General features: G+C 41.9%; 1 protein-coding gene across 1 annotated transcript in view; it reads right to left on the bottom strand.

Annotated features, from left to right (window-relative positions):
- Window positions 1–5,578, bottom strand: part of LOC106568661 (tetratricopeptide repeat protein 19, mitochondrial) — a 30,873-nt gene extending 25,295 nt beyond the window's left edge. Inside the window, exons 1-5 of the mRNA XM_014139170.3 lie at window positions 5,081–5,578; window positions 4,742–4,833; window positions 2,861–2,971; window positions 2,640–2,678; window positions 4–60 (exon numbers count right to left, since the gene is read on the bottom strand). Of these exons, the coding sequence (XP_013994645.2) occupies window positions 4–60; window positions 2,640–2,678; window positions 2,861–2,971; window positions 4,742–4,833; window positions 5,081–5,345 (564 nt within the window). The 5' untranslated portion in view covers window positions 5,346–5,578. The remainder of the gene's footprint in view (window positions 1–3; window positions 61–2,639; window positions 2,679–2,860; window positions 2,972–4,741; window positions 4,834–5,080) is intronic.
- Window positions 5,579–15,859: the final 10,281 nt, after the last annotated feature.

Raw genomic sequence — 15,859 nt, 5'->3', positions numbered from 1 at the left:
CACCTGTGGTGTTCCTCCGGACAACATGAAACTCATGGCCGCTTTGAACAGTTTCTCTGCCTGGGGGAGAAGAGCACAGGGGTCACTGGAAGTCGGCAAAACAGCTCAAAACACCAAACAAGGTACAATCTAGCATATTTACCTCCGCTCAATGGTCATTTCAATGAATTATATACTATTGATTCTTTAAGAATATACTTATGAATGCATTATGAGCTTAGTAAAACTGAATGGCTTCACATTACTGGACTTTGTTCCACCTGTTCCGGCTTCCACCTGCTCCTGCTCCTAGGGACTGTGATGTGAGGTAATGGCAGAGGCTTGCCTTGGCAGAGGCAAGGCAAGCCTGTTCCAGACTATTGTCGAAGTGTGGTGGTCTTTTCTGCCGCCAAAACATTATCCAGGTGGGTGCTACGCTTACAAAGTGGATGACCGAGCCTACTTACGGAAGAGGAGACAAGGTGCCTGATGAAGAACTCCGGGCCTGTCTACCATTATCTGACTGACGTTGTCTCCCTACCTGTCTATCATCGATGCTCCCTCCACTCAAGCCACGACTGACTTAATGCCTTTCCAAACTGCCTAGACATCTGAAGCTGTGGAAGACCAACTATGAACTGCCAGACCCCTACATATGTTCGTTTTTAAAGCGACTGAGATTGTTTGTAATGAAGAGCTACAGTCGGAAGTTTACATACACCTTAGCCAAATACATGTAAACTCAGTTTCACAATTCCTGACATTTAATCCAAAAAAAATACTTTGGTCAGTTGTGATCACAACTTTCTTTTTTAAGAAGGTGAAATGTAAGAATAATAGTAGAGAATGATTTCAGCTTTGTTTTCTTTCATCACATTCCCAGTGGGTCAGAAGTTTACACACTCAATTAGTATTTGGTAGCATTGCCTTTAAATTGTTTAACTTGGGTCAAACGTTTAAGGTAGCCTCCTACAAGCTTCCCACAATAAGTTGGGTGAATTTTGGCCCATTCCTCCTGACAGAGCTGGTGTAACCGAATCAGGTTTGTAGTGCTCCTTGCTCGCACATGCTTTTTCAGTTCTGCCCACACATTTTCTGTAGGATTGAGGTCAGGGCTTTGTGATGGCCACTCCAATACCTTGACTTTGTTGTCCTTAAGACATTTTGCCACAACTTTGGAAGTATGCTTGGGGTCATTGTCCACTTGGAAGACCCATTTGCGACCATGCTTTAACTTCCTGACTGATGTCTTGATATGTTGCTTCAATATAGCTACATAATTTTCTTACCTAATGATGCCATCTATTTTGTGAGCTGCACCAGTCCATCCTGCAGCAAAGCACCCCCACAACATGATGCTGCCACCCCCGTGCATCACGGTTGGGATGACGTTCTTCAGGTTGCAAGCATCCCCCTTTTTCCTCCAAACGTAACGATGATCATTATGGGCAAACATTTCTATTATTGTTTCATCAGACCAGAGGACATTTCTCCAAAAAGTACAATCTTTGTCCCCATGTGCAGCTGCAAACTGTAGTCTGGCTTTTTATGGTGGTTTTGGAACAGTGGCTTCTTCCTTGCTGAGCGGCCTTTCAGGTTATGTTGATATTGGACTTGTTTCTGTGGATATAGATACTTTTGTACCAGTGTCTTCCAGCATCTTCACAAGGTCCTTTGCTGTTGTTCTGGGATTGATTTGCACTTTTTGCACCAAAGTACATTCAGTTCTAGGAGACAGAACACCACTCCTTCCTGAGCGGTATGACGGCTGCGTGGTCCCATGGTGTTTATACCTGCTTACTATTGTTTGTACTGATGAACGTGGTACCTTCAGGCATTTGGAAATTGCTCCCAAGGATGAACCAGACTTGTTGAGGTCTACCATTTTTTTCCTGAGGTCTTGGCTGATTTCTTTTGATTTTCTCATGATGTCAAGCAAAGAGGAACTGAGTTTGAAGGTAGGCCTTGAAATACATCCACAGGTACACCTCCAATTGACTCAAATGATGTCAATTAGCCTATCAGAAGCTTCTAAAGATATGACATCATTTCCTGGAATTTTCCAAGCTGTTTAAAAGGCACAGTCAACTTAGTGTATGTAAACTTCTGACCCACTGGAATTGTGATACAGTGAATTATAAATGAAATAATCTGTCTGTAAACAATTGTTGGAAAAATGACTTGTGTCATGCACAAAGTAGATGTCTTAACCGACTTGCCAAAACTATAGTTTGTAAACAAGAAATTTGTGGAGTGGTTGAAAAACTAGTTTTAATGACGCCAAACTAAGTGTACGTAAACTTCCGACCTCAACTGTATAGAAAATAAATGTATTATTATTATGGTAGACTCCACAATATGACATCATCTTGATCTCTAGCTAACAGACATCGACAACACAAATAAATGCAAAGACTTCCTCTACTGGCTCTTAATTTCTGCCCTCCTTTGAAGCATACATACACTGGGAAGCGCTAATAGTGGCAGTCTTCTTGCCAGATTTAAACTTTGTTGTTGACTTCGATCAGCAGGAAGTAACCACGCAGTGACTGACATTGTCATATTGCCGAGTGTACCTTTAAAAATAAATACCAAAAGTGGTACAGCAAGTAGTTCATTGAAGAAGGGAGAAAGAGATGGCAACCTTTGCTATTACTCACATTATCCAGCTCACCTTGGACATAGGCAAGGTTTGCCATCTGTAGAGACAGGGGAAAATAAAATAATCTACTGCAGAGTTTTTATGCAAACTATTTTGCTATGACAAATTAAAAACGCTTACAAAAATGCCTCAGTAAACAAAATACACCTTATTCCATCTTGACAACATGAGCACAGAAGAGACTTTAAAAAAATCAGTTTTTATCATCAAGGCTTTTACCAGGCTGTAGGTGTAGATGATTGCTTGTGTATTGCGAGACTGGTGGGCCAGCGCAATTGCCTGGTGAAGGAATCCATTGGCTCCATGCAGCTGCCCCCGCATTATACTGAGCTGGGACAGAAGACACATCAATGTTACTCGGACATAATGTCAAGACAGACATTATATAAATGTCATTGACAGAAACAGTTCACTCTGAATTGATGCAATAAAAATGCTGTCATTGACTTGACACTTTTGGTTCATGAGATTGCATATCATCTTTTGGCAAATAGAGTAGCACGCTACATACACTACCGGTCAAAAGTTTTAGAACACCTGCTCATTCAAGGGTTATTCTTTAGTTTTACTATGTTCTACATTGTAGAATAGTGAAGACATCAAAACTATGAAATAACACATATGGAATCATGTAGTAAACAAAAGTGCTATACAGAATCAAACTGTTATATTTGAGATTCTTTAAAAAGCCACCCTTTGCCTTGACAGCTTTGCACCTTTTGGCAGTCTCTCAACCAGCTTCACCTGGAATGCTTTTCCAACAGTCTTGAAGGAGTTCCCACATACGCTGAGCACTTGTTGGCTGCTTTTCCTTCACTCTGTGGTCCGACTCATCCCAAACCATCTCAATTTGGTTGGGGGATTGTGGAGGCCAGGTCATCTGATGCAGCACTCCATCACTCTCCTTCTTTGTAAAATAGGCCTTAGACAGCCTGGCGGTGTGTTGGGTCATTGTCCTGTTGAAAAACAAATTATAGTCCCACTAAGCCCAAACCAGATGGGATGGCGTATCGCTGCAGAATGCTGTGGTAGCCATACTGGTTAAGTGTGCCTTGAATTCTAAATAAATCACAGACAGTGTCACCAGCAAAGCACACCAACACCATAACACCTCTTCTTCCATGCTTTACGGTGGGAAATACACATGCGGAGGTCATCCATTCACCCACACTGCGTCTCAAAGACACGGGCGGTTGGAACCAAAAACCTCAAATTTGGACAAATTTCCACCCGTCTAATGTCCATTGCTCATGTTTCTTTGCCCAAGCAAGTCTCTTCTTATTATTGGTGTCCCTTAGTAGTGGTTTCTTTGCAGCAATTCAACCATGAAGGCCTGATTCATGCAGTCTCCTCTGAACAGATGTTGACATGTGTCTGTTATTTGAACTCTGAAGCATTTATTTGGGCTGCAATTTCTGAGGCTGGTAACTCTAATGAACTTATCCTCTGCAGCAGAGGTAACTCTGGGTCACGGTTGGGATTCCTGTGGCAGTCCTCATGAGAGCCAGTTTCATCATAGTGCTTAATGGTTTTTGCAACTGCACTTGAAGAAACTTTCAAAGTTCTTGAAATTGACTGACCTTCATGTCTTAAAGTAATGATGATATGTCATTTCTCTTTGCTTATTTGAGCTGTTCTTGGTCTTGAACCAAATAGGGCTATCTTCTGTATACTCCCCCTACCTTGTCACAACACAACTTATTGGCTCAAACGCATTAAGGAGGAATGAAATTCCACAAATTAACTTTTAACAAGGCACACAGGTGACTACCTCATAAAGCTGGTTGAGAGAATGCCTAGAGTGTGCAAAGCTGTCATCGAGACAAAGGGTGGCTATTATTTTTATTTTTTATAAGGTCCTTATGCCCCCAAAACCGTACCGCAAGCGGCGTGTGTTAATGTTCAGATTGAGCGTCTGGGATCTTAACATAACTCCCCCATACATAAGACACCTTCGACTATGATCGTCCAATGACTTATGTGTAATGTAATTGAACAGAGTCATGATCAAGGGCTACGTGCTACTGTAGCCCTCTTGTTTAGATTACTACTAAAAAAAACTACATTGAGGAGTTGCCTACAGCGATGACAATTAGTTACCTTGGCTCTCTTCAAAAGTAAAATGATCTCATCTTCTTTCTTCTGAGCCTCAGTTCTGGTGTCCTCCTCAGCTTTGCTGAAGAGAGAAAACGCTATCACGAAGGAGAGGGAGGGATGCATTAAAAAACATTCATGTCACTTAATGACTTAAATGGCCGGTTATGCGTTTTCACATGTAGAAATACAAATACATGTTCTTGTAATTGCATTTCATGAAGCACTCATAGCTATGCAAATCAATGGAAAAGATAACCTTTTGACTACAATTTAAAGTACTGACAATGACACCCACTAAGGAAGAGTACTGTAACATATCTAACATGACAATAACTTACTTACCAATTGCACTCCACATTGTACAAGTCCAGTTACTCGTAGCACGACTATTTTCATCCCCATTGCTTTCGCATATTCCGTATAGCTGTGACCTTCTGTGCACAGTAACAGCATTCGATTGAGAAGTCGCCGTTTTCAGACATTGCAATGATTGTGTCTTAAAATTGAATCGGCTACTTACTGACAGGTTGCGTAAGACCTCTGAAATAAATTGTTTTATTTGACTCCTATTAGCAAAGAGCGCATGATTGAGAGCCGGTAGCGCCATATTATATAACAAATATCAGTTGGTCATGGTTAGAAGTGATCCAGTTATTGGAAAATTTAAGTAAAAAGCACAACAATTTCAATAAAATTACGCTAACCTGCTATGTTAATTTTCATAACCTGCTTCGTAAGTTTGCCTTTTAGTTGCGACGAAAAATCAACTCTGACGGTAATTTGACAAAAGCGGTAAACGTTCTAGACGCAATCAATTCCAGTCGGAAGTTTGAGGCAGAAAAAAAAGTGACTTCCGGAAATCAAATTAAAAAGCAATCAACCACACAAAGGGCATTTGTACCTTATAGTTACAATAATATTATTCATCATACAAATATTTTAGCATATTTATTGAATAAATACATGTTTTCTATTATATAGGGAATTTATTTTGAAGGCCATGAAAAAACATAACCCGGAAATTAATCTCCACGATCAAGGTCAACAGGATTCTAAACATTGCAACAATAAAATAACGATTGCTCGCCTTGAAGACGTGTAAATTGGTCCTCTACTACAAGACTAGTAAAGGCCCAATGCACTACTTTTGTGGATTTTTTTTTAACGAAATGTATTTGAGTGTTTACCAGCGTTTGTAACCTGAGTCTGATAATTATCTGTACAAAACAGTTAAAAGTTGGGACACTTAATACTCATTCAAGGGTTTTTCTTTATTTTTACTATTTTCTACATTGTAAAATAGTGAAGACATCAAAACAATAAAATAACACATATGGAATCATGTAGTAACCAAAAAAGTGTTATTTTACATTTTAGATACTTCAAAGTAGCCACCCTTTGCCTTGATGAAAGCTTTGCACATTCTTGGCATTCTCTCAACCAGCTTCATGAGGTAGTCACCTGGAATGCTTTTCCAACAGTATTCAAGGAGTTCCCACATAATGCGAGCACTTGTTGGCTGCTTTTCCTTTACTCTGCAGTCCAACTCATCCCAAACCATCTCAATTGTGCTGAGGTCAGGTGACTGTGGAGGCCAGGTCATCTGATGCAGCTCCCCATCACTCTCCTTCTTGGTCAAATAGCCCTTACACAGCCTGTAGGTGTGTTTTGGGTCATTGCCCTGTTAAAATACAAATGATAGTCTCACTAAGCCCAAACCAGATGGGATGGCGTATCGCTGCAGAATGCTGTGGTAGCCATGCTGGTTAAGTGTGCCTTGCATTCTAAATAAACCACAGACAGTGTCACCAGTAAAGAACCCCAACACCATCACACCTCCTCCTCGCTGCTTCATGATGAGAAACACACATGCAGAGATCATCCATTCACCTACTCCCGAGTGGCGCATCGGTCTAAGGCACTGCATCTCAGTGCTAGAGACGTCAGTACAGACACCCTGGTTTGAATCCAGACAATCACAACCGGCTGTGATTGGGAGTCCTATAGGGCGGTGCACAATTGGTCCAGCATCATCCTGGTTTTGGCCGGTATAGGCCGTCATTGTAAATAAGAACTTGTTCTTAGTTGACTTGCCTAGTTAAATAAAGTCAAAATTAAAAAATAAATAAATACTCTGCGTCTCACAAAGACACGGTGGTTGGAATTTGATTTCCACCTAATGTCCATTGCTCGTGTTTCTTGGCCCAAGCAAGTCTTCTTATCGGTGTCCTTTAGTCATGGTTTCTTTGCAGAAATTCGACCATGAAGGCCTGATTCACTCAGTCTCCTCTGAACAGTTCAAATCAAATCAAATGTTATGAGTCACATGGGCCAAATACAACAGCTGTAGAGCTTACAGTGAAATGCTTACCTACAAGCCCCTAAATAACAGTGCAGTTTCCCCCCAAAATACGGATATGAATAAGAGATAGAAGTAACAAGTAATTAAAGAACAACAGTAAAAAATAACAATATATACAGGTGCCGGTACAGAGTCAATGTGCGGGGGCACCGGTTTTGAGGTAGTATGTACATGCAGGTAGAGTTATTAAATTGATAAATTAAATAGATGATAACAGAGAGTGGCAGTGGTGTGGAGAGGGGGGGGGGGGGGCAATGCAAATAGTCTGGGTAGCCATTTGACTAAATGTTCAATAGTCTTATGGCTTGGGGGTAGAAGCTGTTTAGAAGCCTCTTGGAACTAGACATGGCGCTCCGGTACCGCTTGCCGTGCGGTAGCAGAGAGAACAGTCTATGACTAGGGTTGCTGGAGTCTTAGACAATTTTTAGGGCCTTCCTCTGACACCGCCTGGTATAGAGGTCCTGGATGGCAGGAAGCTTGGCCCCAGTGATGTATTGGGCCGTTCGCACTACACTCTGTAGTGCCTTGCGATCGGAGGCCGAGCAGTTTCCATAGCAGGCAGCGATGCAACCGGTCAGGATGCTCTCGATGGTGCAGCTGTAGAACCTTTTGAGGATCTGAGGACCCATGCCAAATCTTTTCAGTCTCCTGACGGAGAATATGTTTTGTCGTGCCCGCTTAAATCAGTTCACCTGTACTCCACACACAGAGACGCGCACAAAGCTCTCCCTCGCCCTCCATTTGGTAAATCCGACCACAACTCTATCCTCCTGATTCCTGCTTACAAGCAAAAATTAAAGCAGGAAGCACTGGTGACTCGGTCTAAAAAAGTGGTCAGATGAAGCAGATGCTAAACTACAGGATTGTTTTACTATCACAGACTGGAACATGTTCCGGGATTTTTCCGATGGCATTGAGGAGTACAACACATCAGTCACTGGCTTTATCAATAAGTGCATCGAGGACGTCGTCCCCACAGTGACTGTACGTACATACCCCAACCAGAAGCCATACAGGCAACATTCGCACTGAGCTAAAGGGTAGAGCTGCCGCTTTCAAGGTGCGGGACTCTAACCCGGAAGCTTACAAGAAATCCTGCTATGCCCTGCGACGAACCATCAAACAGGCAAAGCGTCAATACAGGGCTAAGATTGAATCATACTACACCGGCTCCGATGCTCGTCTTATGTGGCAGGGCTTGCAAACTATTAGACTACAAAGGGAAGCACAGCCGCGTGCTGCCCAGTGACCCGAGCCTACCAGACGAGCTAAATCACTTCTATGCTCGCTTCGAGGCAAGCAACACTGAGGCATGCATGAGAGCATCAGCTGTTCCGGATGACTGTGTAATCACACTCTCCGTAGTAAACGTGAGTAAGACCTTTAAACAGGATGTGTGCTCCGGGCATGTGCTGACCAACTGGCAGGTGTCTTCACTGACATTTTCAACATGCCCAAGAACACAAAGGCAACCTGCCTAAATGACTACAGACCCGTAGCACTCACGTCCGTAGCCATGAAGTGCTTTGAAAGGTTGATAATGGCTCACATCAACACCATTATCCCAAAAACCCTAGACCCACTTCAATTTGCATACCACCCAAACAGATCCACAGATGATGCAATCTCTATTCCACTCCACAATGCCCTTTCCCACCTGTACAAAAGGAACACTTATGTGAGAATGCTATTCATTGACTACAGCTCTGCTTAGCTCATCACTAAGCTAAGGATCCTGGGACTAAACACCTCCCTCTACAACTGGATCCTGGACTTCCTGACGGGCCGCCCCCAGGTGTTGAGGGTAGGTAACAACACATCTGCCACTCTGATCCTCAACAATGGAGCTCCCCAGGGGTGTGTGCTCAGTTCCTGCCCAATTACCGGGAGGGATGGGGGCACCTTCTTGTTGCACACGGTGCTCAAGTTCAGAACGGCTGTCAGTCAAAACCCATACAGTGCTGTGAAGCGCAGAGCCAGAGCTCTGACGTCATGTATAGCATGTTACTGTACAGCCACTACGTTCCAATTTAGGTACTTATTAGTGCCCAAATCTACCATTTTAAACCCTTACACGTGTACAAGTGTAAAGGATAAAAGAAATAGGACTAAATCAAACCTTTATTTAAAGTGCATTTTAAGTTTGATTTGATTTAGCCCTATTCTTTAACTGTTATTTTTGGTTGAGATGGAGACGTGAATCAAACATACAGTATCAATTATTAATTTGTAGACAAACCGGAATTAAAGACAGACTAAAAGCCAATTTATGCTTGATCCAGCAATGTGGCCCGGAGACTCAGTACGGAGGGTGTCACGCAATTGTTGTAACAATGCGGAGGGCTCCGTATAGCTCCGCATTGACATGATTGGTTGACGGTAGGTGGGAGCAGGTGGGAGGTCCTGTAAGAAGTATGAATGCTCTGATTTCTACGGAGGCCGCATCGCAGTAAATGCTATACGGACACTGCAGATGTCAGATTGATAATGCAGAGCCTTTAAGTCAGTGGCACAGATAGAACTATCCAAGCAGAAGATGAATCTCCTTCAAATGTTGATGTTTGGTTGCGTTGACAACAATTCAATATCAATATTTGAAGTACAATAAATAGCCTACTACCTTGTTGACAGGTTAACAAATATGTTGTGTTCACATCTCCAACTCAACAAAAAATCAGTTAAAGATTAAGCCAGCTGCTCAGATGGAACTATCCAAGCAGTAGATACAGTGCTTTCAGAAAGTATTCATACCCTTTGACTTATTCCAAAATGTTTTAGCAAATGTATTGAAAATTCTTAAAGTTGGTTGTTGATCATTGCTAGACAGCCATTTTCAAGTCTTACCATAGGTTTTCAAGCCGATTTAAGTCAAAACTGTAACTAGGCCACTCAGGAACATTCACCATCATCTTGGTAAGCAACTCCAGTGTATATTTGGCCTTGTGTTTTAGGTTATTGTCCTGCTGAAAGGTGAATTTGTCTCCCAGTGTCTATTGGAAAGCAGACTGAACCAGGTTTTACTCTAGGATTTTGCCTGTGTTTAGCTCTATTCCATTTATTTTTATAAATAAAATAAAAACTCCCTAGTTCTTGCCCATGACAGCATTCCCTTAACATGATGCTCATCCATATCTTTATATATTCTTAATTCCATTCCTTTACTTAGATCAAAATTGTTAGATATTACTTGTTAGATACTACTGCACTGTCGGAGCTAGAAACACAATTATTTCTTTACACCCGCAATAACATCTGCTAAACATTTGTATGTAACCAATAAAATTTGATTTGATGCCACCAAGCTTGAAAATACTGTATGAAGAGTGGAACTGTGATGTGTTGGATTGGATTTGCCCCAAACATAACACTTTGTATTCAGGACATTAAGTTAATTTCTTTGCCACATTTCATGTAGTTTTACTATAATGCCTTGTTGCAAACAGGATGCATGTTTTGGAATATTTTTATTATGTACATGCTTCCTTCTGTTCACTCTGTCTTTATTTTAGTATTGTGGAGTAACTACAATGTTGTTGATCCATTCTCAGTTTTCTCCTATCACTGCCTTAAACTCCATAACTGTTTTAAAGTCACCATTGGCCTCATGGTGAAATCCTTGAGCGGTTTCCTTCCTCTCCGGCAACTGAGTTAGGAAGGACGCCGGTATCTTTGTAGTGACTGGGTGTATTTATACACCATCCAAAGTGTAATTTAATGTCTACTTTTTTTTTTACCAATAGGTGTCCTTCTTTGCGAAGCATTGGAAAACCTCCTTGGTCTTTGTGGTTGAATGTGTTTGAAATTCACTGCTTGACTGAGGGACCTTGCAGATAATTGTGTGGGTTAAACACCATTATTGCACACAGAGTGAGGCCATGCAACGTTTTATGTGGCTTGTTAAGACATTTTTTACTCCTGAACTTTTTTAGGCTTGCCATACCAAAGGTGTTGAATACTTATTGACTCAAGACTTTTTGAAAAACATAATTCCTCTTTGACATTATGGGGTATTGTGTGTAAACCAGGGACAAAACATCTCAATTTAATCAATTTTAAATTCAGGCTGTAACACAACTGAATTTGGAAAAAGTCAAGGGGTGTGAATACTTTCTGAAGGTACTGTATGTGGTCTCAATGTCTAAATAGTGACATCAGGGCTAGTTCAAACTGCAGGACTTGGTGAATAGATCATTGGAGACAAAAGTGAGAAACAATAATGAATAAAGATGCTCAATCAAGCATGTGTATCTGTAGTGGGTGTTCTTCAACTCTAAAATGCACTAGACTGTGTAAGATAAAATCCAGAAAAAGAAAAACAGGCAAATGCAAATGTGGTCCCAATGTCTAAAAAGAGACAGCAAGGCTATTTCAAACTGCAGTAGGATGGTTCTCCTCACAGGTGAGTGAATCAGCACATTATTGGTGAATAGCACTTAGTTGATCTCTGGGAGCAGGACACAGGAGAGCTGAATACATCATGTGAGGCAAAAGTGAGAACAAAAATGTATAAAATAAATCATCACAGCAAAGGAATGTAGTTTGCAAGCTAGAGGCAGGGTGCTCTACAATCATCCACTCCAACTATTGATAGGGATAATGTGGCATTTGTTATTTGTCAGTAGGAATAGAATGTGTGGGTCCTGCCTTGATGACTATCAGATTTACACTACTTGTCCTATACATTTTTGTAGTCTTAAATTATTACTTGGAATAAACTGAAAGCTAAAATGCTCCTTTCCCCGGAATGATATAGTAGCTAGTGATAAAACTATCTTAAAACTTGATAGTAGTTTGTTGGACGGAGATCCCTCTCGAGATGTCACCAGCTGTCTACTACCTTAGATACGGATAACGTGATTATCAGACGTGATCAGCAGAGATAGTACCATGGATAGTACACAAGATTTCATTGGTTTACAGTTTAGTACACGGTGGCGTTTGCCATAAAAGTAAGTATTTTGAAAAGATTTGCAAGAATTGACATTGCCAACAAACAGAAGTGAGTTCAGAAGAAATAAATACACTATATGTAAAAACAAGCTCCTCCCTTGATCAATCATCTCAAAAACTATAGCAGATAGCTTGTTACGGCCTACCACCTACAGTGCATTCAGAAAGTATTCAGACCCCTTGACTTTTTCCATATTTTGTTACGTTACAGCCTTACTCTAAAATGTATTAAATCGTTTTTTCCCCTCATAAATCTACACACAATACCCCATAACGGCAAAGCAAGAAACAGGTTTTAGATTTTTTGTGCTAATTTATAAAAAATTTAAGGAAATTTTACATAAGTATACAGTTAATTTTAGGTCTCTCCAGAGATGTCCGACCGGGTTCAAGTCCGGGCCCTGGCTGAGCCACTCAAGGACATTCAGATACTTGTCCCAAAGCCACTCCTGCCTTGTCTTGGCTCTGTCCGGTTTCGGGTCGTTATCCTGTTGGAAGGTGAACCTTCCCCCAGTCTGAAGTCCTGAGAGCTCTGGAGCAGGTTATCATCGATCTGGACTAGTCTCTCAGTCCCTGGCACTGAAAAACATCCCCACAGGATGATGCTGTCACCACCATGCTTCACCGTAGGGATGGCATTCAGGCCATAGAGTTCAATCTTGGTTACATCAGACCAGGGAATCTTGTTTATCATGGTCAGAGTCTTCAGGTGCCTTTTGCCAAACTCCAAACGGGCTGCCTTTTACTGAGGAGTGGCTTCCGTCTAGCCCCTCTACCATAATGGCCTGATTGGTAGAGTGCTGTAGAGATGTTTATCCTTCTGGAAGGTTCTCCCATCTCCAATGAGGAACTCTGGAGCTCTGTCAGAGTGACCATTGAGTTCTTGGTCACCTCCCTGACCAAGGCCCTAATCCCCCAAATTGCTCAGTTTGGCCGGGCGGCCAGCTCTAAGAAGAGTATAGGTGGTTCTAAACTGCTTCCATTTAAGAATGATGGAGGCCACGATGTTCTTGGGGACCTTCAATGCTGCAGAAATGTTTTGGTACCCTTCCCCAGATCTGTGCCTCGACACAATCCTGTCTCAGAGCTCTACGGACAATTCCTTCGACCTCTTGGCTTGGTTTTTGCCCTGACATGCACAGTCAACTGTGGGACCTTATATAGACAGGCGTGTGCCTTTCCAAATCATGTCCAATCAATTGAATTTACCACAGATGGACTCCAATGAAGTTGTAGAAACAGCTCAAGGATGATCAATGGAAACACGATGCACCTGAGCTCAATTTCAAGTCTCGTAGCAAAGGGTCTGAATACAAGTAAATAATAATAAAATGAGTAAATAAGGTATGTTTTTTGTATGTAATAAATGTGTAAAAAATGTCCAATGGGAAGTGTGTAGATTGATAATGAACAAAATGTAATCAAATTTAGAATAAGGCTGTAATGTAACAAAATGTGGAAGAGGGGTCTGAATACTTTCCGAATGCACTGTACATACTTTACACAGGACAAGGAAGGTTTGGAAGGGCTGTGGTTGAGCACTGATACCTAAACATGGATAAGATGTGCATAACAATGCGATGTCCTGTAGAAAATGTGAGTGCTTTTCCCACTCACAGCAACACCCCCCAAAAAATCCATGTTACTGTACTGGAGTCTTCAGAACCACTGGCAACCATGGGATCGGTTTGATGTAACAGCAGCGGCGAATGGCCATGGCGACCAGCCCGGATTGCTGGTCAGTGTGAGCTGGTGTTTCCATGAAAATGGACCAGCTGAACAGTAATCCCTTGTTTATGACCTGCAGAAAGGGGAGGGGGGTGTGAGGGATCTCTCCACTAAAGTTGGAACTCACACACACTCTCTCCTCCTTCCCCCCACAGCTAATAGCGAATTTGTAATCATGCTATGCAGATCAACTAGCTCCTACTTAAGATTATTAAGGTGCTTCATTTATGCTGACTATCTGACCAACATTAGGTCATTAGTAGAGTTAAACTAACTGGTATTTAATTGATTCACAATAAGCTATGAGTATAAATTCATATCATCTACGGGGAAAATGCAGTATTGTCTCTGCTTGAAAAAAAGAGATGCAAGCATGACTGTCAGAAGAGGCTTTTTTCTTTTGCCTCATTCCAAATCTGTTTTCTATCCCATGTTCCTTTAGCATAGGCATACAGTATATCATGTTACAAAAATCGATTTGCTTTCTTTTCCCAAACCCCAAGCTTCAGCAGACTAGCGTCATTCAAACGGTAGAGTTATGCTGCAGTAGTTTGTGTTGCGGGGCTAGGGTCAGTCTGTTAAATCTGGAGTATTTCTCCTGTCTTAACCGGTGTCCTGTGTGAATTTAAGTATGCTCTCTCTAATTCTCTTTCTTTCTCTCTCTCGGAGGACCTGAGCCCAAGGATCATGCCTCAGGACTACCTGGCATGATGACTCCTTGTTGTCCCCAGTCCACCTGGCCATGCTGCTGCTCCAGTTTCAACTCTTCTGCCTGTGGCTATGGAACCCTGACCTATTCACAATATGCAACAATTTCTAAGATTTTTCTCTTACAGGTCATAGAAGTCAGTCAGCCAATTGAAATGCATTAGGCCCTAACCTATGGAATTCACATGACGTGGAATACAAATATGCATCAGTTGGTCACAGATAGCTTAAAAAAAGGTAGGGGCGTGGATCAGAAAACCAGTCAGTATCTGGTGTGAATATTTGCCTCATGTAGCGCGACATCTCCTTCGCATAGAGTTGATTTGGCTGTTGATTGCGGCCTGTGGAATGTTGTCCCACTCCTCTTTAATGGCTGTGCGAAGTTGCTGGACATTGGCGGGAACTTGAACACGCGGTTGTACACGTCAACCCACAGCAATGGGTGACATGTCTGAGTGTGCAGGCTATGGAAGAACAGACATTTTCAGGTTCCAGGAATTGTGTTCAGATCCTTGCAACATGGGTTGTGCATCATCATGCTGAAACATCAGGTGATGGCGGGGGATGAATGGCACGAAATTTGGGCCTCAGGATCTCGTCAAGGTATCTCAAATTGCCATCGATAAAATGCAATTCTGTTCATTGTCCGTAGCTTATGCCTGCCCATACCCCCACCGCCAACATGGGGCACTCTTGTTTACTTCAGAAAACTGCTTGACCCCCACACGTGGAGTGTGGTTGTGATGTCGGTTGGACTGCCAAATTCTCGAAAACGAGACTGGACATTCTCTGGCCACAGCTCTGACGGACATTCTTGCAGTCAGCATGCCTTTTGCATGCTCCCTCACAACTTGAGACATCTGTGGCATTGTGTTGTGTGACAAAATTGCACATTTTAGAGCAGCCTTTTATTCTCCCCAGCACAAGGTGCACCTGTGTAAAGATCATGCTGTTTAATCAGCTTCTTGATATACCACACCTGTCACCTCTATGGATTATTTTAGCAAAGGAGAAATGCTCACTAACAGGGATGTAAACATTTATGCACAAAATTAGAGAAAGCTTGTGTGTAGAACATTTCTGGGATCTTTTATTTCAGCTCATGAAACCAACACTAAATCTTTTTTTGTTCAGTATAGTATGCCTTAAGGCAGTGTTTCCCAAACTCAGTCCTCGGGAACGCAAGGGGTGCACGTTTTGGCCCTAGCACTACAAAGCTGATTCAAATAACCAACTAATCATCAAGCTTTAGTTAGAGAATCAGCTGTGTAATGATAGGACAAAAACCAAAACGTGAACTCCTTGGACCGAGTTTGGGAAACACTGGCTTAAGGGATAGTTCAGCCAAATGTCTACATTTATTTCCTTATATT

This window comes from Salmo salar, chromosome 14, assembly GCF_965601325.2.
Source record: "Salmo salar chromosome 14, fSalSal1, whole genome shotgun sequence".
In the NCBI taxonomy this organism is placed as follows: domain Eukaryota; kingdom Metazoa; phylum Chordata; class Actinopteri; order Salmoniformes; family Salmonidae; genus Salmo; species Salmo salar.
The sequence above is the reverse complement of the archived record's forward strand: the minus strand, read 5'-3'. Positions and strand labels throughout refer to the sequence as shown.